Source organism: Dipodomys merriami, unplaced genomic scaffold (genome assembly GCF_024711535.1).
Source record: "Dipodomys merriami isolate MVZ:Mamm:240054 unplaced genomic scaffold, mDipMer1.0.p SCAF_60, whole genome shotgun sequence".
NCBI classification, from domain to species: domain Eukaryota; kingdom Metazoa; phylum Chordata; class Mammalia; order Rodentia; family Heteromyidae; genus Dipodomys; species Dipodomys merriami.
This window is the reverse complement of record NW_027206180.1, coordinates 345267-371493: the sequence shown is the minus strand read 5'-3', so window position 1 is coordinate 371493 and position 26227 is coordinate 345267. Positions and strand designations below refer to the sequence as shown.

Sequence of the window (26227 nt, the reverse complement as noted above, 5' to 3'; positions counted from 1 at the left end):
CTTCAGTCCAGAAGACAAGTCCCTTCTTCTGACACCAGAATCGTTCAGTTTCCCTCAGCAGCTGAGGAATATCGGAAGCACTTGGGAGGTGGCAGGGCCATGCTGAGCCCAGCCTTTCCTCCTCTCTGTGCTGGCCTCCCCTGTAGTGGCCTCCCTCCCCCAGCCACACATTGTGCGGCGGGTTGAGATGGATGACGGTGCCATCAAAATACTACGCATTTGCCATTGGCCTTTCTGGGATTGTCAGCTCAGCTTCATTGGCTGTGGCGGATGCAGAGAAATGATGGCCGGGTTTCCCGCATCTCCTTTTGCCTGGTGATGTTTCATCAGAAACTGGTACAGAATGTCCGCCTTCGAAATAGGGAGCTTCTGGACGTTTTCTGCTCAGGGGCCCAACTTGGGAGTGACAACAAGGATTTCGATCTGCACTTGTGCTTGGAGATGGGCCCCTGTGTTAGTCAGGATGAGCTAGGCCGTGCTGCAGTAACAGAGCTCCTCCCCACCCCCACCCCATGTGTGTGGTTTGAAGCAGATTTGAAGGAGATTTCTTGGCCTTTGGTTGCTGTAAGAGGAGGGGAAAAAAATCTGAAATAGATACTGGAAAGGAAAGGAGAAAAGCTGAGTTTTGCTCATGGTTTTGGAGGTGTGAGTCCAGGGTTGGGTGCTGCTTTGGGGCCTGCGGTGAGGCAGTTCAGGCAGTAGAGAAACAGCTCCCTGCCTCCCGGCAATGGGTAGTAGAAACGAGAGAGAGGAGAGAGGCCGGGACTCGATTCACCCTCCCTTTGCAGTACTTCATCCTCCGGGCCTCCCAGCTGCTGTGGCCTTGTGTTCGGTGGTCCCTGCTCCCTGTCCTCTCCCTCTGGGACCGTGACCCCATGGGCCACTGCCCAGCCTTGACATGGAGTTGAGCTGGAGTCCTCCTCCACCTACGGAAGACCTTTGGCCGTATATAACCTCGTGGCATGACGCAGCCTGTGGTAAAGAAGGGGACAGAGTGGTGGCGTAAACCGTGTTCTCTGCCTCCTATCCTCACCTCAGGCACAATTCTACCCTCCTTAAAAAAAAAATAAATGAAAAGTAACTCTGGGTGCTAGAGGCTCATGCCTGTAATCGTACCCACATGGGAGGGGAAGGTTGGGAGGGTCACAGTTCGGGGCTAGTCTAATTCAAGACCCCATCTCAATTGCTATCTGGATGCAGTAGTATGCACCTGTCATCCTAGCTAAGTGATAAGCGTAATAGGTGGATTGGGATCCAGGCAGGCCTGGGCATACGTGTGAAACTTCTCGTTCTTTCAGACCAAAGCCTCGGGAATGAGTGCCAAGCAGAAAGAAGGGGCATGTTCCAGAAGCTATTGAATGACCAGGGACTCTCCACTGTGGTCAGCAGCTGAACAGGGGGGACAGTGTGGCAGGTCTTGGGGTTTGCCTTCCTCCTAAGCCGTGCAGCCAAGTTCCTTCTGCACAGGCTCTATCAGTTCCCTTCAGGGGAAAAAAAAAAGGCCAAAGCCTCTTTGATTTCCACAGAACCAACAGTGGCTCAGTGCAGTTTCTCTCATGGGCACAGATACATGAGTGTGTCCTAAAAGCAATGGGATGTATATGATATCCTACCAATATTTTCTCCCTTTATAACTTTACCACACTATTTCCAGCCCTCCCATACACCATCACTGCACTGTCTGCTGCCAGTGGGAATCTGGAAGAATATGTCAGCCACCCAGTGGCATGGAGAATTGTAGCTGTCCACTCCTTGGGAGTTTATGAAAGCCTTAGTTTCTGGTAGAAAGTCATCTCGTATGTCCTGATGGAAGTGAGGTCCAAAGAGAAAAGACCTTAGCAAAGGGAAATTCAGACTCCTCAAACTACGGGTCCAGTCATTTTGTCGTTGGTAGAGATTTTCAACTCTAGGCCTTGTACTTGCCACACCCCTCATTCCCTTTGCTTTTTCAGTTTTGTCTTTCAGATCAAGTCTCACTGCCTTTGCTCAGGCTTTATTTTTTGCCTCAGGCCATGATTCTCCTACCTCTGCTTCCTGAGTAGCTGGGATTATAGAGTTGCACCACCTCACCATACTTAGCATGATAGCCCAGTGACGTTTCTCCCCTGTATTTCTTTCTGGTCTTGCGCAGGATGGATACTTGTCTCACCGACCCAAGGAGAAAGTACGCACGGACAGCAACAACGAAAACTCAGTCCCTAAGGACTTTGAGAACGTAGACAACAGCAACTTTGCACCCAGGACTCAAAAGCAGAAGCACCAGCCCGAGTCGGCGAAGAGAGCCCCCGTTCGGCTGAAGGAGCGGCTGCAGAGGAAGCTGGAACTTCAGGACAAAGGACAGGGACATTCGGTCCTGGGGAAAGGCTCCAAGGAGCTGCCACCTCCGGGAAGGAGAGCCGCAGCCAACAGCAGCCAGGCAAAGGATGTGCCCAGACAGCCCCACGCCAGGAAAAGTGGCGGTACCTCTCCCGAGGTCAAATACGACCAGCCACCCAAGTGCGACATCTCGGGCAAAGAGGCCATCTCCGCCCTGTCCCGCGCCAAGTCCAAGCACTGCCGCCAGGAGATCGCAGAGACCTACTGCCGCCACAAGCTGGGCCAGCTGATGCCAGAGAAGGTGACCCGCTTCTGCCCCCTGGAGGGTGAGTGCTGGCCCCTTCCCGGGGGGGGGGGCTACCCCTCTGACCACCACCCCTGCCCCATGTGTGTCCCTGCTCGGAGAATTCCTGCAAGGAAAGTTTTATGAAGTGAAATGCCCTTCTGTGACCCATTCGTGGGCTCCGTGGCTGATGAGTTGGGCTGGTGGGAATGAAGGCTGGGGGCGGTGAGTGGCCCCGCGGCCAGGGGGTGCTTTTTCTCCGCCAGAACTTCAGGCTGAGAAGGGGTGTGAATGTAAGGTACTGTGCTCGCCTGGGGACTGGAGGCCGCTGGGTGCTGACTCGGGGGCCTCTGTGAGCAACTTTCCTGTTTTCATGTTCCCTCCCTCCCTCCCTCCCTTGCTCCCTCCCTCCTTCCTTCTTTCCTCCCTTCCTCCCCCTCCCTCCCTTCCTCTCTTTCTTCCTTCCTCCCTTCCTTCTATCTTTCCTTCCCTCCTTCCCTCCCTCCTTCCTTTCTTTTCCCTCCCTCCCTCTCTTTCTCCTTATTTGCGTCCACATTCCCCGCTTCCTTCCCGCCGGTGCCACACACTGTGGACGGCCTCAAGCCTGTCGGGGCAGGTGTTCTACCACTTGAGTCATAACCCCAGACCTTTTCTCACTTTCAGTCTGTGTATTTTCCACGTAGGGTCAGGGCTGGCCTCCGACCACCCTCCTCTCACCCCTGCCTCTGCTGTAGCCGAGGTGACGGACACACTTCACCATGCCCGGCTGATTGCTTGAGATGGGGTTTTGCTTACTTCCCGCCTAGCTGGCCTCCCGCAGCCCGATAATCGGGGAGTGATGGTTGCTAGTTGGGGAGGAGCTTGATCAGGAAGCTGGGCTGACTGGGGTCAAGTCTCCTGTGTGTGTGTGCTGTGGGACTTGGGGCACCTTACTGGACTCCTCTGTGGCTTGGTGTCTCCATTGGCTTTGGGGTGTGAGTTTGCGGGGGTCACTTGGAGGCGCCGGCTGCCCTGGCCACGGCGCACCCTCCAGGGACCCCCGAGCCGGTTAATGGGGTTGGCACTTGTGCCAGGGCCCACACTGCCCCAGCGCCGCGTTCATTTCCTGCATCACAGCCTCCTCCTTTTGCAGTAAATTTACTGTGAATAGACTAATTGCAAAATAACCCTAATTGGGTAGTTATCAATGAGCAACTTCCCGCGGAACAAAACGGCTTACAATTAATAGCATTTAAGCCATAAAGTATTCTTCTACAGAAAGCTAAGATGTAATTACACCCCATAGGGAGAGTCTGCTCCTTTCTGGAAACCCTGACACCCACCCAGGATTCCCTCTGCCTCGGAGGGGTTTCAGCGTCTGCTGGTGGGCCTCTTCCTTGCCTGGGAGAGAGGCCAGGGAGACAGGCTGGAGGGCAGCGTGGGACGCGCGCGTGGACGCACGCCCTGGGACGCCCCAGAAGTTGAGGGCTTTTAAAGAGACAGCCCCCGGGGGATGAAAGTCTGGAAAATTCCGAGGGAGGGAAATGGATTTTTCCACGTGGACTTGTATGAAGAGCTCAACACTGGATTCCCCCGGCCTTCCTTCACGGAGCCTGAGTTCCCGGTAGCACAAGTTGCCATCACGTGTGCGCTCACACGCACACACGCGTGTGCACACACACACATATCCTAGGGCCTCCCCTGGGCCTGTGGTCTCCCCACATCCCTCCCTGGGCTTCCGCCCTGTGCTGTAGGGTATGCGGCCATGTTGGATGGAAGGCCAAGGGCAGCCGGAAGTAGAGAGAGGATTTCCGCCCGTAGATCCAGGGCCTCTGCAGAGCAGATGGAATCCCAGTCCTGCCTTTTCCTAGCTGCGAGGCCCCAACCTCCCACCTCCTCAGCCTCCTCCTCCCACCCCGCTCTGCACGGCCGCTGGCTGGACTGCGGTGCACCGGGGCAGCAGGGACCGGGCTGTGGCCGGTCACAGTGTGGGTGAAGGGGACACACGGGGAGCAGACAGCCTGCTGAGACGGGGTGGCCCTGTGTCCCTGGGGCCCTCTGCACCCCTAGGCTGCGCCCTTCATGCATGGGCTGGTAGCGTCCGGCACCTCCCTTCCCAGTCCCTCACGATGCCCCTCACCACCTGCCCTGGCCGCACCTCTGACTGGATGTTAGCGTACATGGAAGCCCTCCAGGATCACCCCCAGGCACCCCCCCATCACCCCAAAAGCTTCAGCCACGGGGGCCGTATTGATGGGAGAGGGGTACGCTCCCATCAGCAAGCGCGCTCTGTGCCAACTGCCAGGCAGTGCCCCTCCTCAGCCTGGCACGTGTGCCACGGAGCTCCACCCCATCCCGTGCCCACCAGCTTCCTGGCATTGTTCATCCACAGATCTGAGTACTCAACCACAGACCTAGGTGATCCACTATGAGCTTGGTGCTCAACCACCGACTTAGGCGCTCAGGCACTAAGCTAGGTACCCCCGCCACTGAGCTAGGTACTTAACCACAGAGCTCAGCCAGGAGCTTTGCAGCCTGGAGGAGCCACGGAATTTGGCCGCAGGAACCTTGTGTGGCTCCATCCCCCTGTGTATGGCAGAGATCTGGGCAGCCAGGCCCAGAGGCAGGCTGGTCTCAGTCATCCATCTCTTGCTTGGTGTGGAAATGGCCAGTGGTGGCTTCTCCCTGTTTCTCTGCCTGTGTTTCGTCACCATGGGATATCTGTGTTCATGTAAAAATGATAAAGCAATAATTTTTCATTGTATCCTTCAGTCACCCATGAGAGATTGGATTTAGGTCACAATTTATTACTCCGTGGAATTGAATCCAATTTTTAACACCATGTCAGCCTCCCCGGTATTAGAGCCCTTTAATGGCTGTGAAATTTATACAATGATAAAGTAATTTAAAACATATGTAGGAAGAGCGTCAAGCAAATTGATGTGTATAGAAACCCAGGGTAAAAAAATTGAATAGGAGATAAACACAGAAAATGGGGATTGATTAGAGGAGAGTCGAAACAGTGCTCCCGTTGATAAACTCTTAATGGCAAAATTAGTAAACTAATTTATGCCTCGCAACTTTGAGACGGGTTTATGTAGCCCTAAATCAGGATTGAGGCTCAGCCGCAGAGCACAAATTAATGGCTCACTTCGCTGTGGCTTGCTACAGCCGAGTAGCGGAGAGGCCCAGAGCCTGAGGCCAAGATGCCTGCCTTCAGCCACCAGAGAGGAGAGATGGAGAGAAAGAAGAGGGGTGGGAGAGACAGCAGACCCTTGTCCAGTTTTTAAGCCATACTCAAAAAGCACAGAAGGTATGCTGGCTCTAGTTTTCTTTCATTGTGGTCGTATAACAAAACACTGTTGGCCAGGCATGATGGCGCCCATCTGTAATCTCAGCTACTTGGGAAGGATAGACATTCCAGTTCGGGAGACCCCCATCTCAGTGGACAAGCCAGCAACGGTGGTACACACCTTTGGTCGCATTTACATGGGAGGCAGAAGTAAGTGGACCGAGGTCCAAAGCCAGGCCCAGGCAAAAGTGTGAGAACCTACTTGAAAAAGCAGTCAAGCCACGAGAACTAGGAGTACGGACCAAGTGGTAGAGCATCTGCGTAGCAAGCACAAGGCCCTGAGTTCCATCCCTGGTAAGGGAAAAAAAAGAAAACTTTTAGAATAATTCCATTGCATCGTATGGGCGTGAACATTTAGGATCGGTTAATCAAAAATTAGAAAATTCAGAAGCTCACCTCCACCCGTTGGTCCACTGGGAAACATGACCACCAAGGGTGTGGTTTTTGTTGGGTCCCTCGATCTACTGTGCAGGAAAACAGATTGGCTTTGTGATCATCGTTATAAATCGTATGAAACGGACAGACGAAATGACAGCATCTGGTATAGGGTGAGGATTCCAGTGCTGCGTGAGGCTGGTTTCCCTTGGGTCTGAGATGCATCTGGAGGGCTGGCCTGGTAGTGCCAACTTGGTTCAGGACGTTATGAGCAATGTGGCGGGGACTGTTGCTTTCAGAGCCTGGGCCTCAAAGGACAATTCACCTGGTTATCTGCCCCAGCCCTTGCCGTTGCGTGCCGTGGACACAGGAACATGCTCTCCAGTGCACAGAGTGCTATCAAAGGATTTAGAAGGCGCCCTGGAGAGGACAGGTGGCTGCTGCATAACACGCTTGTAGAGCAGCGGAACTTCCGGTGAACCCATGGAGCTCCAGACCTCATTTGTGCATCTGGAAGGCACTGAGGTTCCTGGAGTTGGGGAGGGGGCTCTACACCGGGGTTCTCTGGCTCCTTGGTCAGGAGCCTCCTGAATTTGAAGTGGGGTAACATCCTGACCCCTGGTGTCCTCGGGAGCCTGCCTGTGGCACCAGGGGCGTGCGCGTAGCCTCCGTGAACTTCACTTCCTTCATCTGTGAATCGGGCTAACAAACAGTAGCACACAGGAGTTCCTTGCAGTACCAATCTTCCTATCATGGCCCTCCTCCCTCTACCAAACGTCCTATCACGGTCCTGCTCCTTCGCTTGCCCCGCCCTCCTGGGAGCTCAGGTTGAATGATCAGTTCCCATGTCTCATCCAGCATGGCGACTCAGCCCTGCATTCAACTATCCTCCACCAGTGCCCTTCTCCCATGGATATGTGCGTGCACACACGCATTCACACACACACACACACACACACACACACACACACACACACACACACACACACACATGTAGGGCTTGCTCTCCTAGCTCAACTTCTTACACCTGCCTCTGTCCTGGTAGTGTTCTTACAGTCTTCAGTGAACTCTGGCCCATGGGCTTCATGGTGGTCTGCTCCCCCTCCAGACCCCCCTCCCACCCCACCCCTCCTTGCCCCACAGCTCACTGGACCACTCTCCTTCTCCACGCTGCCCCTCCCTCACCCCCACCCCCGCCTCCTGCAGCCCCTTTTCTCTCCACAGAGAAAACGCAAGCCGCAGCAAAGCCTTTCCCACGCACGCACCGTTGTCCCTGCCCAGGCCCTGTGCTCATGCCTGTCCTCCAAGCTCCTGTTGTTTCTCTGATCTGGGCTCAATTCAGGATGCCTCTGCCTTTCTTCTTCAGAGCTGCTTGGTAACTACTGTGTGGTAGAACAGCCATCAATTCAACATCTTCTTAGATCCAAGCTAGACTCGGCCAAACAGGAGGGCAGATCCTGCCTTCTCTTTTAAAGACTTAGCCCATTCAGAACAAGGCGGATACCCTGGCGGATGCTGGGGTTGATGGACGGATGCACAGATGGATGATGAGAGGATGGATAGATAGGAGAATGGATGGATGGATGGATGGTGATGGGCTGATGGGTGTATGGATATAAATATTGGAGAGAGATAGTTGGACTGCAGCTCATTATATGAAACCTCACAGCCAGGTGTGGTAGAGCATGCTTATAATCCCAGCTAGTCATAAAGCCTATGTGGGAGATTTTGGTTTGAGGCTACCCTGGGCAACATTAGTAAGACCCTATCTCACAAATAGACTAAAGCAAAAAGGGCTGGGTAGGGGGCGTGGTTTAAGTGGTAAAGTGTGTTCCTCACAAGCGTAAAGCCCTGACTTCAATCCCCAGCCTGTGCCCAGATCCAGCCTGCCTGCTGACAGGTGAAATGTGCCAGACACGTGCCCCATACGACACTGGGGACCTTGGCCTCTGAGCTGGAGCTCTCTAAGGCTGAGTTGACAAGAAGGATCACCGCTGTCTTTGACGGAGGTGAGGACTCAGAGCAGACAGACCGGGCAGTGATGCCGGAGGGGGCCACCGCAGAGCCCCCCGGGCATGGTTCTACGCTGCATGCAGCACGCAGGAGGGGACCCCAGGGGTTCCAGATGGTCCCTTCCCAGCGCTGGTGAGACACACCGATCGCAGCCGTCCCCAGCTTCTAATTACCGCTCTGCGCCTGGCAGGAAGGAAGAGACCTTTGGCAGGGACACACTTCGCAGCTAATCTGCAACCCAGCGCGGCCAGCCTTAATTACATGTGTGCTTCCTGGAGCCACGAGAAAGGTTCTGGAAAACGGATCCACTGCCTGTCAGGACAAAGGACGCTGGTCTCCCACCTCAGCGCAACTGGTGTCTTCAGCCTCGACCCCTAGCTGAGCATGGGGTGGGAGTGGGGCAGGGAGGGAAAGCAGGGCTTTCCACCGAGGAGGCCAGTGAGAGGTGGGAAAAGTCCATGTGGGGGGAAAAAGAGAGAGAGAAATAGTAATTTCTCTGCTAAGTCTTTGAAATTCTTCCCAGTCTGAGAATGGGGGTGGGGGGGACACTGAAAAGCACAGAGCTGACTCCTGATAATGATAACAATGATGACGACGACGACGATGATGATGATGATGATGATGATGATGACGATGATGACAATGATGATGATAGCGTCATCCGTGGACATTAGTTTGTGTTCCATTATTTCCACCTTAGGTGCATTGTTTCAGATGCACGTGGTTTATCGCCAAACCCGAATCTTCTGCACTCCAAATAACATTCACCTGACATTCTTCTCCATCTTCTTTTTGTATGGAAAAGCCATTTAAATGCTGCTGATTCATATGCCAGGAGACTCACGGCCTGTAATCTTAGCTACTCGGGAGGCTAAGAAAGGAAGGCCTGCGGTTCGAGGCCAGCCCATGGCAAAAAGCTCACGAGACCTTTTCTAGCCCCTATCTGGGCGAGGTGGTACACGCTTTGTGTTTCGGTTTCCTGGGAGGCAGAAAAATCCCTGAAGTTCCATCACCACAGAGGGAGCCGTGGGGTGACGGGTGTGTGTGATCCTGGCAGAGATGAGAAGTTTACAGGAGACAGATCGTGGCTCTCAGGTACACCCCTGGCACACCTGGATGAGGACGGAGACTCTGGCTCAAGCATAACCAGCAAAACGCAGGACCAGAGGCGTGGCTCAGCAACACAGCAGCCCCCCTAAGTGCCACCAAACACACTTTTAAACACTGCCAATTCCCACATCTGATTTCTTCCAGGAGTTTCAGAATCCTGCACACCATTGCTTGGTAGATATTATGGGGTGCATTTCCCCACTTCACCCCTCAAAGATTTTTGCAGGGGATCGAGTTAACATGAGGTCAGGAGAGCGAGTGGATTGCAATGCGAATATGTCTTTCTGTAAAAGAAATAGGGGCCGAGCAGCAATGCCCAAATGGAGGAAGCCATGGGTCCGGCAACCCCGGTCAGTTCCCTGCGGGGAAGGAAAGAGCGAGCTGGCTTCATTCATTCCAGACAGGCCGGGTGGGGTCCTCCTCCCCTGATTTTGGGCCCTGAGGCTCCAAGCCCACACACCAGCAGGTGTGGGCCAGATGTTGGTTGCTGGCGAATGGCCGGAGATGCTCATGGAGATGCCGGGTGTCCAGCCTCCCTAGCGGCTTTGCCCACGGCGGTGGCGCAGGTCTCCAGGGGAATCAGCTCTCACCAGCCCGGAGCGCGGGTCTCCGGCCAGGCCTGCCACGCTGGGGACATGACCAGCCTGGTCCCTGTCGGCTTGCCCTTTCGACTCTGACCACAGTTGACAGATGTGGGGAGAGCCTTCCAGCATCTGGAGGAGGACAAGACTCAAGGTTGCCAGCAGGAGGAGACCCGGGACCGTCCCTTCAGTCTCCTCTTGGAACTGCCAGCCCTTTATGACTTCAGCATATCAAAACCCAACCTTCAGGAAGACACACAAACGAGGGAGACAAGCAGGTGTGGTTGGACACGAGCAGGGGCGGCGACTGGGGTCTGGGCTGGGACGGAAGCTGGGTCAAAACTGGCAAGCCTGGAAGCTGCGATCCAGAGGCGCGCAATCCTGAAAGGAACCGCTAAGAAAGCCTCTGTGGAACTCTCCATTCAGCCGCCAGAATGCACCCCGTCCACCAGCGACTCGGCCGAACACCGATGTCCTCCTCACATGCAGAAGAATCGTGCGAGGCCCTGAGCACGGGCCCGCCAAGGGCAGCGTGGACCACTACAGATATCCACCCGTGTGACCTTGGCCTCTGGGAGCCCCATTTGTAAACAGACTGTGGTACCTATCTTCACAGGCCGGATGGAAGAACTGGAGGGGGGTGGGAAGACCTGGTTCGGCACTGCGGTTAGCACATAGTAGGTCTTTAAGAAACAGGAAAAGGGGCTGGGAAGGTGGCTCAGTGGTAGAGCACTTGCCTTGCATGCCTGAGGCCCTGGGTTCGATTCCTCAGCACCACATAAGCAAAATGAAAAAAGCCGGAAGTGGAGCTGTGACTCAAGTGGTAGAGCTCTAGTCTTGAGCTGAAAAGCTGAGGGACAGCGCCCAGGCCCAGAGTTCAGGCCCCACAACCGGACCCAAAAAAAAAAAAAAAAAAAAAGAAACAGGAAAAGAAGAAGCCATACGGCAGCTCTGTCATCTTGTCTGAGACCAGGGGCTTTCTTGTCTCCCCTTGAGAGCCACGTTTAATTCCAGCCCCAAGCTGGATTGAAATCAGCAAGAGGACCGTCCGATTTCTCCCCACCACCCCCACCGCCACACCAGGAAGTTTCCCTATTTCCTCATCATGAGAGATCATTACAATAACCAGAAGACAAATGGCACCAGATTAATAAAAATGTAGATCCAGTGATCCTCCGTTACCTACGTTGGCTCGATTGCAATTGAGGAGTACATTGATTAATCTGCCAGCAAAGCATTACGGTCGTATCCATTACAGCAGCGTTCTCTATGGTTTATTGCCGTAGGCCGGCGTGGCGAGCACGGCCCGGGAGACGGACGTGTTCTCTGCGGGCTCAGCAATCGCACACTGGGGATACACGCCGAAGACGCTGGGCTCGCGGGGCGGGCCGTGGAACGGAGCCGCGGCTCAGGGGAGGAGGGGAGGTGCCAGTTACTGTCTCTGTCCTCACCCAGGGCTCCGTTCACCAGAACCCCACGTGGAGGTTGCCCAAGGGCTGACGTGACGTAACAAGCCGCTTGCTGGTTTTACTCCAATGGTGGTGTTGCTCTCAACCCTGCCTCGCAGCCACGGGTGTGATTGATTCCTCTTGTGCTTATTTACCCATCCGGCTTACTAATTCCGCAGACACTTACTCATTATTTCTGGGCAGGCGGGGGACGGCCCTGCAGAGGTTGGCATCTGGGGACTTCGAGGCTCACAGGTGGGAAGAGCTGGTGGGCACGAGTGAGCATGCGTGGTGTGCGTGGATTCTGGGCACACGTGGACAGAGGTCTCTGCCCCGGGCACCACTGGCACGGGAATGGAAACATCTGGAGCTGGCAGCGGGGTTGAACTGGGCGCAGGAGGCCGGCGCTCGCCCTTCTGATCTAGACTCCCGCTCACAAGCGCTGAGTTAGTGGTCATTCCTTTCCTCATTTGTAAGACGCGGGGCTCACAGTGTCCACCTAACGGTTGGAACAGGTGTCCAGGGATGGGGGTGCCGCTCACCGGATGGGTCCCGGACCAGTGGGGCTCGCGTGTGTAGCCCCTCCTTGTGGAAGGGTCATCCGTGGTCATTAGCATGTTTGCTGGACCCACAGGGAGTTAGAACTTAGGGAGAGCAGGAGCCCTACGACAAATGTTGTCTGCACCCCCTACCCACCCGCCCCCCTTCCCCAGTCAGCCTGGGATGTTCCAGTGTGTGTGTGTGTGTGTGTGTGTGAGAGAGAGAGAGAGAGAGAGAGAGAGAGAGAGAGAGAGAGAGAGAGAGAGAGAGAGAGAGAGAGAGAGAGAGAGAGAGAGAGAGAGATTAATTGGAGATGAGGCCCACAGGCTTACCTACCTGGGCTGATTTCAAACCTCGATCCTCAGATCTCAGCTTCCCATGCAGCTAGGATTAAAGGCGTGAGCCACAGGTACCAGGTTATTTCCATGATTTTTGAAGTCAGAAGCCTGAATTTTTAGCTGAAATCTCTCAATCACGCTGACAACTATTTTAATGGAAAACAAAAAAGAGCAGAACAGAGCAAATTTGAAAAGCTGATCTGTGGGCTGGGCGAGCCTGGGGACAGGAGGCCTTGAGCTCTGCTTTGAAGCAAGGTCTGTCTGTGGGCTAGCCTGGTTGCGTGGCGTGTGTGTGTGTGTGTGTGTGTGTGTGTGTGTGTGTGTGTGTGTGTGTGTGTGTGTGTGTGTGTGTGTCAGGGACCGGCTGCTCTGCTGTCCCCAGTTCCTTCTGCCCCAGCCCCCCCCCACTGTGGCCAGTGTGTCACTCCCTGCTCCCTAGCAGGAGGGTCAGACCCTCTCCTTGATGGTCACCTGTCTCCTGGGTCTGGGGACCTGGGGACAAGCGGCCTTGTGGCTTCCTTGGACTGGAGAAGCATAGAATGGTCCAGATAAGCTGCTTGCCCATTTTGTCCTTCGGAGTTGGGAGAGGCAGTTGGAAAGTTCTAGAGCCTTGATCCTCACCCCATTCAGGGTCAACTTGCAGGCCACAGGTGGGGAGGGAGCCCGTGGAGGGCAGACGGAGCACACGGACCCGGGAGTCCTGATGGACCGGGAGTCCTGATGGAGTCGATGACGGGGCGCGTGGGAGAGGCATAGGAGAACTCGCTGCAGCACAGGGCAGGGCTGAGCAGGACGGAAGGAAGCCACCAGCACGAGTGGCTCTGGCCGAGTCATGCTGTGTGTGAGATCACAGGCCACGGATGGCAGAGTTCTTGCTCATTCGTGGCTTAACCACGGCCCCATGCAGCCACCCCGGCCGGCACACAGCTGGGGCCTGCCCAAAGAAGCGGGAGGGCAGCCAGCCCAAATCGGCGCGTGCCAGGGAGGACCGCGGATCTGCTGCTGCTCCCCGCAGGACCGCAGGAAGGCCTCCCACCCATGTTAAGACTGGTTATTCCCGCGTAGAAAGGCACACACGGTGCCAGGGGTCCCAGCGCCAGCCTTCGCAGCCAAACACGCGTGACTCTGAGCTCTGGCTCTGGCCCTGGCTAGCTGTATGGCCTGAAACGAATCTCTCAACCTCTCTGAATCATGATTTTCTTGTCCCTACAATGAATCTTATTCAGCCCAGAGATTTTGGAGGGACCAAACGGTCAAGCAATGCTTCAGACTGTGCCAGGAAGGGAGGGTGGCATGTACTCAATAAATGTCAGTCATCTATAAGTGATGGGCATCTTTACTGTCAGGAGGTGCAGAGTAGATGGGAAGAAGGGAAGACATGGAGTCTCGTCCAATCAGAAGCCTCAGTAGTGAGGACATGGGGTTCTGAGTCACCCATTGGCTGTTGGAGACAGGAAGTTTTCTAAGCCACAATGAGCCCCTCCCCTCGTCTCCAGTCTTCATCACCATCCTGCGCTCATTGTGTATGCACCAGCCAGTGTTGGAGGTGACACCTTATTAAAACGAGGTTTGTCTGCTACCAGGCAAGTCACAATGAAGTCAGGAATTAAGATATAGCTTCCCTGCATGGTCTAATTGGATTACAAGGATCATCAGAATGCTGGCTTGACGGTGAAATGTGCGGAGGATTATTCAGTGATGACTTTCTTCTGTCCTCCTTCGCTGGCCCATCAATCAGGAGCAGCTTTAGACCAGGAACGTCCCAGCGGATCAGGCTGCCCTTCTCACTTCCAGTTGGGTTTGCGGGGAGCCCCCGGGGGAGCAGGGGAGCTGGAGACAGTTCAGTGTCTGGGTGTGCCAGCCACCCTGTCTACACCTGTGTCACCAGGCTGGGATCCTGATCTGAAGGCAAAACAACCTGTTTGGGGTCCCACAGGCATCTTCTCAGTCCCACAAAGAGCCCACCATCTTCCAGTCTCTCTGGTCCCCTGTGCTTTCTCTTCTGATGAATAACTTCCCCATCCTCCACGTGGCTCGAACCAGGTCCCCAGGAGTCAGTTCAAACCTTAACTCTCTCCCCTACCCAGCTCCTCCCACCCAGCTCCCAGCCGGCCTCCCTCCCTCCCCACAAGACTTCTCACGCTTCTCCCTTACAGTTGCTCCCAACTTGTCCTCCTCCCGCCTCTATTTCTGCCCCACAACAAAAACATGGCTTTCTCTCCTGCTGCTGAAAACTCCTCTACCACAAAACCTGTCAACAGATTGCAACCTGCCTCTCATCTACCTTCTTGGGCCCAAGCAGACAGTGCTAATCAATCACTGCATTGCTTCCTGCTGAGCCGAGTGTGGACTGAGCATCGCTGAGTTCATTGGATTGGCAAGCCATTGAACCTCTCAGAATTCTGGGTTAGGTGTCCTGTCCCTACTCCTCCATCTCTCCCATAGAGTTCACATCCCAACAAATCCCCAAATTTGAGCATTTTTGTCTCCTACCAGACACCCCCCCTCCCCCGCCTCATCATCCTGCTGCCATTTTGCCAAGTGCGGCTTTGCTCTGACATGGCTGGTTTACACGTCTCCTGCCCATGGGTGTTTCTCAGCCCCTTCGATGGGGCAGGAGGACAAAGCTTGGGTCTAGTCCACCCCCAGCACCAGCCACAAGTGTCAGTGCTGAGGATCTGTGTCCTGCCAGTGATGTGCGGCTGAGTTACTTGAACGCTTGCCTGTAACAACACCGGACTAGGCACTGCACATGCGTCAGCTCCACACACACCACACCTCTACTGGGTGGCATGGCTTCTTCCCACTCCACGCTCTTCCGTGGGACTTCACCACTGTCAGTCCCGCAGGTGATCCGTTGCCGTGTGAACCGTGAGCCACATCCCCACCTGTCCATCCGGGTCGGGTCACCTCTAAACCCGCTACCTGAGGCCGGTCCCCAGCCGCTGACATGATGCAGACAGTTATGTGTATGTGGGGCGGGGGGCTTGTTGTGTATTTATTTATTTTGTGGCTGACGTTCTCAGGAGCAAGGTAAATAAGTAATTTAGATGAATCCAGAAATCTCATAATCTGCCTCCGCTCATGCCAAGTGGCGGTGACAGAGAGTTAACGAAGTACCCGGTCCATTTTCATCAAGGAAGTTTGAACTTTAGTCCTCGCGTGCAACTTAGCTGTGATATTCCATTATTTATTATTCACGGGGCATTGTAACTTAGCACAGTCTCTGAGTAATCTTTTTAAGCCTGCCAAAAGAACCGGTGTTAATTGCTTACACTGGAACATATTTGCTGTTGGAAATGTCACACCATAATTATATCCCATTTCGCTGTCTGACAAGTAATATACTAAAAGAAAATTGGGTTTCTTATTTTCTTCTGCTGCTTCTTGTGATGTGTAAAAAAACCATTCTCAGAAGCCTTCAGGCAGCACGCAGGTGGCAAGTTTTCCGGACTTGTCACAAACTTTGTCACAAAACTTTCTGAGCTGGTTGGCTGATGGAAGACATGAACTAGTGTGTGTGGTGGGGGGGAGGGGAGTCCTGTACTTGGAGGGACCCCAGGCAGCTCCAGGACTTTTTACTCAGAGGAGCCCATGTTGGATTGAGGGTTTCCTTTCAGCTGTCTTGAAATCTTTAATACATTTCCAGCAAGGACTGTGTATACTTCAGTAGTCGGACCTGCAAATTAGAGATCTGGTCCTGCAAAAAAGTAGCAGGAATGGGGGAATGACATAGCTCACAGAGCCCGTGGTTAAAGGACAGGAAGCTGCAGGTATTTAAGGAACTGGGGAGACTTTCAAGGACACAGAGAAATGACCACTTTAGCAAGGTGTGGTACCTGCATAACACATTTGTAAATGTTTTATGTGTAAATATACGATACATAATACATTATATTTGTAAACGTATAGTGTATTTGCAAATGTGTTTTATATCTATATCATGCATATAATATAGGTGAAGGAGTGCACATGTTTCTGTGTATCTAGCAACACACACGTGTATATGCATACCTCTGTCTATACTGATCCCTTCATCTTGGGAGACCCATTCCAGAACTGTTGTGCCTAGCAAAATGCAGGGATACTCAGGGCCCTTATATAAAGCAGCACAGCATTTGCCTGTAACCTGCATGGCTCCTCCCCTAGAAAGCATCGCCGTTACCTAACAACACAAGGAAACGTGATGCACATAGCCATCATCCTGCATTGTTTAGGAATAATACATTCAGAAGAGACGTGATCCATTTTCCATGTACTTCCATGTGGCTGGTTGAATGTGGAGGAGTGGGCCCGCCCTGTACGGGCACACGCACACACGTGCGTGCACACGCACACGCACACACACACACGTGCTGCATCGCGTTCACCGCACCGCCTGTGAGCGGGGAGGACCAGTGGCTTGTGAGGCCGGGCAGGGCAAAAATCACGTGGCTCTTTCTGGGCGGGTGCTCTGTTTGGTCAGCTGAGCTTCCCTTTAACCCAGCAGTTGGCAAACCAGGGCACGGTAGCCAAACACAGTCCCCTGCCACCACCACCACCTGTCCAGAAAGTCCGGGTTGGGCTGGGACATGGCAGCACCCATTTATAACCACTGCTGCTTCGCTGCTGCCAGCAGAGCAGGAAGATGACAGGGAGCCACAGAAGAGGCGCCCGTCACTGACACCTCCATTGTCTCTGCCAGCTGCGAAAGTAGGTTCTGACGCGTGCCAAGGGAAAGGGCAGGAGAGAGACCCGCCCACCCTGCCTGCTCGGCTGTCCTGGTGTGGTCAGCTTCCATCCTCTCCTCTTAGGGTTATTTCAGCCAAACCCAAGTCCCCCGGACCCCTCTGACTGTGCGTCCGACTAGGTGGCCAGGAGGGTCACCTTCCCCCATGCCAGGAGCATGTCCCCGGAGAGCTCTCCTTTGTGAGCGTGGCTGTGTGTGACAGGGACGGGGGCACAGGGGAGGCAGGGTTAGTAATTTAGTTGTCAGCGGCTGACAGGTTAGTCTTGGAATATGTTCTCTCTGCAATTCAAAGCTCGCAAGAGAGAGATGGGGGGGGCACTTAACATGCCAGCCTCTTGCCCCCACCGGCACGGCTGCCTCACGCTGACCCGAGAGCTGTGGAGAAGCTGTCGCCACAGGCGTCCATCAGTGCCTTGTCTCTCTGCAACTGGCCGTCCCGGGAGGTGGCCCTGGGTGCGGGCCACAGGAGCGGCCGTCGCTGCCACCTGCGGCTCTCGTCCCCACGGGGGAGCCTGGGACTCTGAATCCGTGATCGGCGGGCTCTGCGACTCTGTTGGAGCGTGGCTGGGTTTATATCACCGCCTGACAGCCCTGGAGGCCGGGCTCCGACCCAAAGTGGAGTAGATTCCAGGAGATTCCATCTTGGCTTTGACAACCTCAGACGTCTCTGGACCTTCCAAATCATCCGGGGGAGGGGGATGGGCTCCACTGAGAGTAGCCAAGGTGGAAGCAGCCTGGGTCCCCCCGGGGGCAGCCTCCCAGGGGAGCAGGCGCGAGAAATGAAGGTGCGTTGTTCAAGCCCTGCAGCTTGGAGGGGCCGGGTGTTAACCTCTGCGTCCCTGGTCCACTGAGGACGGGTGGAGGGGAGGTTCTGGACCCCAGCTTCACCCTTGGCTGTGCCATCTCCGCGGTGCTACCCCACCCCTCTGCCTCCATCTCTCCTCCTGGGGAAAATTGGGACAAGGAAGGCACGCGGGTGAGTGGCGGCGGGAACGTTAAATGAAACAGCTATGATCATCCGACCACGCCTGCCAGAGTGTGAGCGTCTAGTAATACCAGCTTTTCTCCATGCCGCACTCCTGCCAGGCTGGACATGTGTTCTTGGAGTCCTTTTCTCCCCCTGCCAATCTGCTTCCCGTACCTTAATTGTTGGCCTGGTACTATTGGAAAGGAGAAGAGCAGGGGGCAGGGGGAGGGGACCCAGGGGAGAGACTCCCCTTAAACAATGTCAGGGGAGCGGCATGCCCTGGGGGTGCCAACCCCCACGGCAGGCGGTGACGAATGCTCCGCAGAGCTGCTCTGGTGGCAGCTACAGAATGTCTGCATTATCCACTCTGCGGAAAACATATTCCATCATTATTCCACAGTCTGCGCACCGGGAGACAGGAAGACAAAGGCACGCCAGTCTTGTCACATCTTTCCAGAGTCCCCCACGTCTTGTGTCATTTGTGTGGCGTTTAAGACAAGGAAATCAACAAGCAAAGACACACTTCCAGCCCCGGCAGAGGGGATTCTGAGAGAGCGCTCCAAACATCTGCACACCGTTAGCCTAAGTCCACCGACTCGTTCAAATTGTCTCAGCCCAGGCCGCCCACAACTCCTTTGGAGTGTGTCCTATCAAAAGACACCGAGTTGGCCCGGCCCAGGTGACAGCTTGCTCAACTTTTGATTGTGCTTATAATTTTTTTTTAAATGGCAGTTTCAACAAATTCTACTCACTGATGCATTGTTTAACCAAATGTCATTTCCCTGCCTTTCTCATTGAAGTATCATCTGTTAGTTTTACACATTGGTACACCCATGAAATTAACATTACACGTGTTTCCTTTTGGAGCTGGCTAAATTTAATTTAATTGAGGTGGTTCTCACTGACAATGGCCTTCGGAAGCTGCAGGAATATGGTCCTGCCTCCTGGACGGCTCATCCTAACCCTTTTCTGTCTAACAGGCTCCCCCCTTTCCTGAAGCTCTCTCCAGGGCAACATCAGCGGCTTCATTTATACAAGTCTTTAATTAGAAGAGGATATTCTCAGAAATATCCTAGGTTTACCGGTAGTTCCCAAGCCGGGGGTGAGAAGTCAGGTATGGTTGGGCACTACTTTAATCAGGAGGCAGGGGCAGGAAATTCATGGTCGTAAGATGGCAGCTTGATCAAGAGTATGAGACTCTTACGTGAAAAGCAAACTCAAAGCTTGATTGAGGCGTGGCTCGGAGAGCAGAACACCTGCTTAGCAAGCGCGAAGCCCCAGAGTCACTGGCCCCAGATCCCCAGTAACTACCCCCCCAAAAAGAAATCAGGGTGTCTTTGGTGGGCCAGGCTATGTTGGGTTGTGAACTTAAGACACAATCTCCCAAACCAGGTCATCAGAAGAACAAATCCCAGGCAGGGGTATTCGGTCCCTCGGCATGCCTTGAGGGTGAAAACCAGGTACCGCTTTCATGTCTTCATCTCCCTTCCACCTGGACACCAGCTAGCTCAGCGTCAGGCCCAGCCAAGGGGCTGGCGGGCCTCAGAGACCCGCCTGGCACTGCTAAGCTCAGGAGGTGGTAGGATGGAGGAACATTCTGGAATCGGGCTGCCTGGACTCTGTCCCCTCCCAGATGTTTAACCTGGGGCAAACCAACCCGTCCCACTCCCGCTCCGTGACTTAGTTTCCCCATTTGTAAAAGGACACGCAGGCAGCAGGTGCAGGCCAGATGCATACACACTGCACTTTGGAACAACCAGCCTCTGCATCCCAAGACGGGGTGTGACAGCACTAACCCAGCAAAGCAGCGCCGCTGTCGGAATGCGCCCCTTTCCAAAGCCGGCACCTGCCACGCGTATTTATGGCTGGTGATCAGGAAGGCAGCGTTAATGGCCCGTAATGTGATTACTATAAGGGTTTTTATTAGGAAAATTCCCACCACTTTGGCATTAATTAATGTACTGTTAACTTTCGAGTGTTACTCACTTAGTCCTTGGAGAGTTGGAGAAAATAAACCTGTTGTCAAAATCCGTACCCTGAGAAGTAAATAAGACTTGTTTCCTCCTCACCAGGCCCCGTTGGTAATAAAAACAGATGAGTTGCTGCGTGTCTCTGTGATGGTATTTATGGAGCCTTCGAGTCTCTTCAAAGTGGGGCGGGGGGGGGCAGAGATGGAAATGTCATGTGATAGGAAGGCTTGGAGGAGAGCTTGAAAAAAAAATAAGACTACTTCCGGGTCAGAAAGGCCGAGAGCACTGATAAGCACCGGCAGGGAGCCCTGCCTCCCGCCTGCCCCCCCCCCCCCAAGGGGCATTGTGTGGGGAAATGAGCCACAGCAGTTTCTCCTGGGGACTGCAAACCATGTTCTGCACAGTTCACCCCTCCTGTGTGGATCTAAGCCGGCTTACAGGTTTGTACCTTGTTACTCACTGAAGCCCTTAAAATGGTGCCTATGCCTCTCTGTGCCAGCCACGCTGGCTTTGTTCTGAACCTCCGTGCTGTGGTTCATCGCAGGGCCTTTGCACATGCTGCTCTGTGGCAGCTGCCTTTGGTTTACCCAGTGCCCACCTGTAGCTCATAGACCAAAGGGTGCATCCTGCCACCTTGACTACTGCCTCTGGGAGCAGTTCTTTTTGGCTTTTACAGATGGCTGCCTTCTTGTTGTCTCTTCATGGGGTAAAGTCACCATAAGCTCTCTGCACTAACCCCAGCAGGTCCCCACTCCGCCCTTGACCCCATTTATCCTCACTGTCCCCTCAGATAAGCACACTTCTCTAGCACAGCTGAGTGAGGGGTTAGAGCTTGAACTCTGGGCCTGGGTGCTGTCCCTCAGCTCTTCAGCTCAAGGCCAGCACTCTACCACTTGAGCCACAGCACCACTTCCGGTTTTCTGGTGGTTCACTGGAGATAAGAGTCTCACAGACTTTCCTGCCCGGGCTGGCTTTGAACCGTGATCCTCAGATCTCAGGCTCCTGAGTAGCTAGGATGACAGGCGTGAGCCACCGGCGCTCCGCTGAGGGGTTTGAACTCTTCACCTGCCAGCAGGTGTGATCTTGACCAAAGAGCCCACTTCTTGAGCGTTGAGACACACAGCTTGGTTCTGTGGATGCTGAATGTCATGGCGGCTCTCTGGGGAGGGGGTGGAGGAGCGTGGCGAGACAGGAGGCTGGAGAGGCTGAGGAGGGGACACGGTGTGAGTCACTGTTTACGATGGCAGCCACGATGTCTACCATCTCCTCTTCTCGCCTCATGTCCCGGTCCTGCAAATGCTTTCAGCCCCACCGTCTACCCTCCCTGCGCAGCGGAGGGCCCCGCGGGCAGATTTACCCCCTTACCCACTCCCAAAGACCTGTCTCTACTCACCGTCATCCCTACAAACCACCCCAGCCTGCATGGCCTATGTGCGCTCCATTACCGGCCCTTTCTGGACACATGACTCCACAGGCTGGTAGGGGCTGGTGCTCACCCTTTCCTCACTGGGGATGAGCTGGAATCTCCCAGAAGCTTCCTCGCCTGCCCGAGGAGTTGGTGAGTGAAGTGTCAAGATCTGCACTCTTCGGATCTGTCGGCCACACCTCTTTTTGCTCGTGTCCTCTTGCAAGAGTAGCTGCGCATGTGGCCAGAAAAGAAGTCTTGGCAGGGAGCCCCCAGCCTTCCACAGCAATGAGTAGCTGGTTCTCAGCAGCCAAGCTGGTCTCCGGGGGGAGGGCTACTGGGACCGGGGGGAGGGGGCACTTGGGGTGTTAAATGCCCTGTGATGCCATGGAGAGACCCTCCTGCTCTCCTCGGAGGTGACTCGGAGCAGCCTCCGGCTCCTGTCCCCTGTGGTGCTTCGTGCATGCCCGGTGCTGGGCTCGGTTCTGGCTGCAACCGCGCAGGTGAGGCAGCTTCTGATCGTGTCTGTCCATCTTACAGAGTGTTTGCACAGCTGGCGTAAGGCCACAGGAGCTGCCTACCCAGAAACCATACCCTAACTTAACCTCTGCTCCTTATGTCTCCTTCTGGAGCCTCTTTCTACAGGCAGCCCACCGTGATCGCCCCCTCATACCACCCGCCTGTGCACAGCAGACCCTCCCCCTCCCCCGCCCTCGGGGACCCATCCCAATGCATCCCACGGGTATCGAAACCCGCACCCCACCTGGACAGTCACCCTCCGCGTCCACAGACCGGGCGTGCTGGAGCACAGCGCGTCGGCCTAGAGCCGACCCACCTTGTCTGGGATGTTTCCACTCACCTCTAGATTATTTATAAGACCGAGTACACCCCAAAGGCTCCACCGCCGGCTGTGATGGTCGACACGCCAGCGAATTATGATGACAAAGGGGTCTGAGCGTGTTCTGCTAGATGCATTTCTTACAATACTTTCCGTGCACAGTTGGTTGAGTTCTGGGATGGATGAGGAACGCACCGAGACGGACGGCCGACTCTCCCATCTCCCTCCTGAACGTGTATACTACGAGAGCATTGCATGTATGACTCACCCTCAGCCACAGACGGACAGAGTGATTAGTAATAAAAATAGAGCCATGCGGACAGCCATACTGTAATCCAGATTATTCAAAGCTATTTCTGGAATGTTCTGTGTGATATTTTCGGACAGAGGCTGATGGTAGGAAGCAAGTCTCAGCAACTGAGATGGCAGAGGGGCCTGACGATGGTACGTATACACACACACACACACACACACACACACACACACACACACGCACGCACGCACGCACGCATGCACGCACTGACCCTGCAAAACACCCGCATCTCCGCCATCTCTGGAGACCGGAGATTACAGCATCTCATTTGACCTGAGAGCAGATTGAGGGGCGCAGAGCTGGTGTAAGAGGCTTAGCACTGCCTGGCCAGTGACGTGGGGAGCTGGCGCCGGCTTCGGGGCTCAGCCCTGGCACCTGCCAGCAGCAGCGTATTGCTATTCTCCGTGCCTACCTGGCTTGTTAACATTCGTGTGCAGTCGGCCTCTCTCCTGCTTCTAATCACTCTGATTCCTCCACTTATTTGCTATTTTGTGCCACAGGTATCTGATTACAGCGTTCAGCTCAGGCTGCTTTTTTTAGGAGCTGGGCAGTGTTTGGGTGGCGGTGTTTGAAAGTCCCCTGTCTTAAAGACCTGCCCAGCGGGGAGTCGCAACGCATCTGCGTCCACCCTGCAGCCCAGAGTCTCCGGACTGGTGGTCTGGGGCCAGATTTTCCTCTTTCTTAGAATAGTGATGGTGACAGCCATCGAGTTCCGCCAGCACAGACACAGCGCATCTGTTGGGTGTTATTTTTTATTTATCTCTTTTTGCTCTTGTTTGTTTGCGTGTTCGCTTTCCCCTCCGGGGCTGAGGATGCAGGGCCTTGCACACGCTAGCCAAGTGCTCTGACACCGAGGGACAAACCCAAGCCCTCCATGGTTTGAGAAAGGGTCTCTCCATGGCTGGCCTCCAACGCGGGAGCCTCTTTACCTCCGCCTCCCTAGGGCCGGGATGACAAGTGTGCGCTACAGTGCTCAGCAGCTCGGCTGCTTCTTAGTAGGGGCCTCTGAGCCTCGGCCTCCTTGCTGCCTTTCTTCTCACGGAGTTCTGTGTGACTTTACGATCACACTCAGCCGTTGCTCTGTGCTCTGAACAGCTGTCTGGCCTCCCCTCCTCCCACCTCACTCCCCCTCAGCCCCGCCAGCCACTCTGTGCGTGCCGCCTTTCTGTGGCCGTGGCTATCCTCTCTCCCCCTCAGCCCTCCCTAAAACAGCTGGGCTGCAGAGCTGTGCTCTTTCAGCTGTCCAGAGCCACCGTCTGAGCCAAGGACACCTTCATGTAAACAGAGGAAGTGGTTTGTTAGTGTGGCTGCCTCTGATTTCCCAGGGCCGTCTCCCAGCCCTCCCCCGCAGGAAAAGCACAGCTCTCGGTGTGTCTGCCTGTGACCCTACATTGCTTTCCAAAACTAGAAAGCTTACAAAACAGTCTTCTCCACCAGCCACCCATGGCTCACGCCTGTAATTTCAGCTACTGGGGGGGGGGGGGTGCTGAGATCTTGACGATCGCAGTTCAAAGCCAGCCCGGGCAGGAGAGACTCATTTCTAACTAACCACCCACTAAAAGAAGCTGGCCGCCGCATTGTGGCTCCAGTGGTAGAGCGCTAGCCTTGACCAAAAGAAGCTCAGGGACAGCGCCCAGGTCCTGAGTTCAAGCCCCAGGATCAGTACCCACACACACACAAAAGCAGAGAGGCTTTCCTCAGTATCGATGTCCAAATCTTTTCAAAGCTAGGCAGGGCTCAGGGCCTCTAAATCCTTGTCTCTACAGAGGGCAGGTGGAAATAGCAGGATGGCTTTGAATCATCTGCTTCTCCTCTGCCTTCACTGTGTGACCCGGGGAGTGTGTTGCTCTCTCTGAGCCTCCAGGGTTGGTAATGTTTTGTAGCAAGCCCTCAGGAAACATCCACCCCTCAGGACCACAGTGGCCGCTCTTCTTCAGAACCCATTCATTCATTCATTCATTGATCCAGAGACTGTGGCAGGAGGCTGACATGGCTGAAGGGCACGGCAAGATCAGATGGTGTGTGGTTTTTGTCAGCTGTTAGATATTTTGTTGGATGTGTATTTGTGTAGTTGCTGTGCTTGAGTGGATTGGCAGTTGGATATGGATAGATGGATGAGTGATTCATAGATAGGTGGGTAGATGGGCAGACAGATAGATGGATAGATGAATGGATGGATGGGTGTGTGGATAAATGGATGGATGGATGGGTGGATAGATGGATGGGTGTATGGAATAACAGATGGATGGATGGATGGATGGATGAATAGATGGATGAATAGATGGATGAGTGTATGGAAGAACAGATGGATGGATGGATGGATGGATGGATGGACGGATAGATGGTTATATGGGTAGATGAAAAGATGTATCACTATTGTTCACCTAGAATCATCTCCCATCTAATACAGAAATTCTGTGATAACTGTGACCATTTTGAAATTCAACCCCATAACTACCTTAGAGATATTTCATTAATAAACACCATTGTTACCCACCTTCCCTTCTAAGCTGATGTAGTCTGTGCTTGTGGCTTAGTGTGATGATGTAGTCTGTGTTTGTGGTTGAGGACATTGTCTTTGGAATGAGACCTGGCTTGAATCTCAGCTTAACTAACTGAAGCCGTGTAACCTTGAACAAATGCTTTGTAGTCTCTGCGCTGTGGTTTCTCAGTGAAGAACAGGGATAACAGCATCACCCTGCGGCCCTGTGCCCAGGATTCATGAGAGCTAGTGACTGTCAAGGACAGGTCAGTGCTCAGTAAAAGGCATTGTGATTGGCCCGAGCCAACGCTGGTCCTCCTATCGCGCCTTTTCATCAAGAAGCAGGCCTGTGGCAGGTATGCTTCTGGTGTTGCATACTTGATGGCAAACGTGGCGTTTGGTTCTAGCGTGGCATTCACAAAGTAAACCAGAAAACAGACAACCCATTTCAGCTTCTGTTAAATACTATGCACAACATTGAAACGGGTATGGTGAACGATGGAAGGCTAGGAGGCAAGGACAGTTCTGTGGGGAAGGTGAATTAATGACAGGAAGACACAGCCCTGGTGAGATCTGGGGAGAGGGTTCTCTAGTAGGAATAGCCCGTGACAAGGTCCTGAGGCAGAAGGAGCTTGTTGAAGGGAAAGCAAGATGGCAGGGAGTAAGATGGAAGGTGAGTTAGGGCAGAGCCCCAAGGATCTTCTCTCTCAGGCCATGGGAGATGTCACAGTGAGTTAGGCAGACATCACCTGAGTTCATTTCACCTGTTCTAGAAGGAGTCATCTCTGTTTGGCAGCTATTTGCTTTCTGATGACAGCTGACTGGCTGCTGAGTTCCTGGCCTCTGGGCAAAATGGTCTCCATGCTCAGGTGTTGGGGACACATGGCAGTACTGTCCTGACAGTATTCTGGATCTTACCAACACAGAACGCACGAGGAAGGCAGCTCGGCCCAGAGGAGCTCAGGCCAAGGCCAGACATCAGAGGTCTGGCTGGAGTCAGCCCTGAGCCACACCGAGCCAGGACGCTGGGTTTCTTGGAGCTCTTCCTCTGGAGCATTTATTTCTAAAGGGGAGGAGGAGAGAGACAGACAGACAGACACAGGAGACAAGACTACTTCTAGAGCCATTTACCAGCTGGGATCTGGTGTTGGATCTGGCTTAAAAAAAAAAAAAAAAAAAAAAAAAAAA

General features: G+C 54.1%; 1 protein-coding gene across 1 annotated transcript in view; it reads left to right on the top strand.

Moving 5' to 3' along the window:
• LOC138814503 (xylosyltransferase 1) overlaps positions 1–26227 on the top strand; it is a 156013-nt gene that overhangs the window by 84121 nt on the left and 45665 nt on the right. Inside the window, exon 3 of the mRNA XM_070003402.1 lies at positions 2132–2642. Within this exon, the coding sequence (XP_069859503.1) occupies positions 2132–2642 (511 nt within the window). The remainder of the gene's footprint in view (positions 1–2131; positions 2643–26227) is intronic.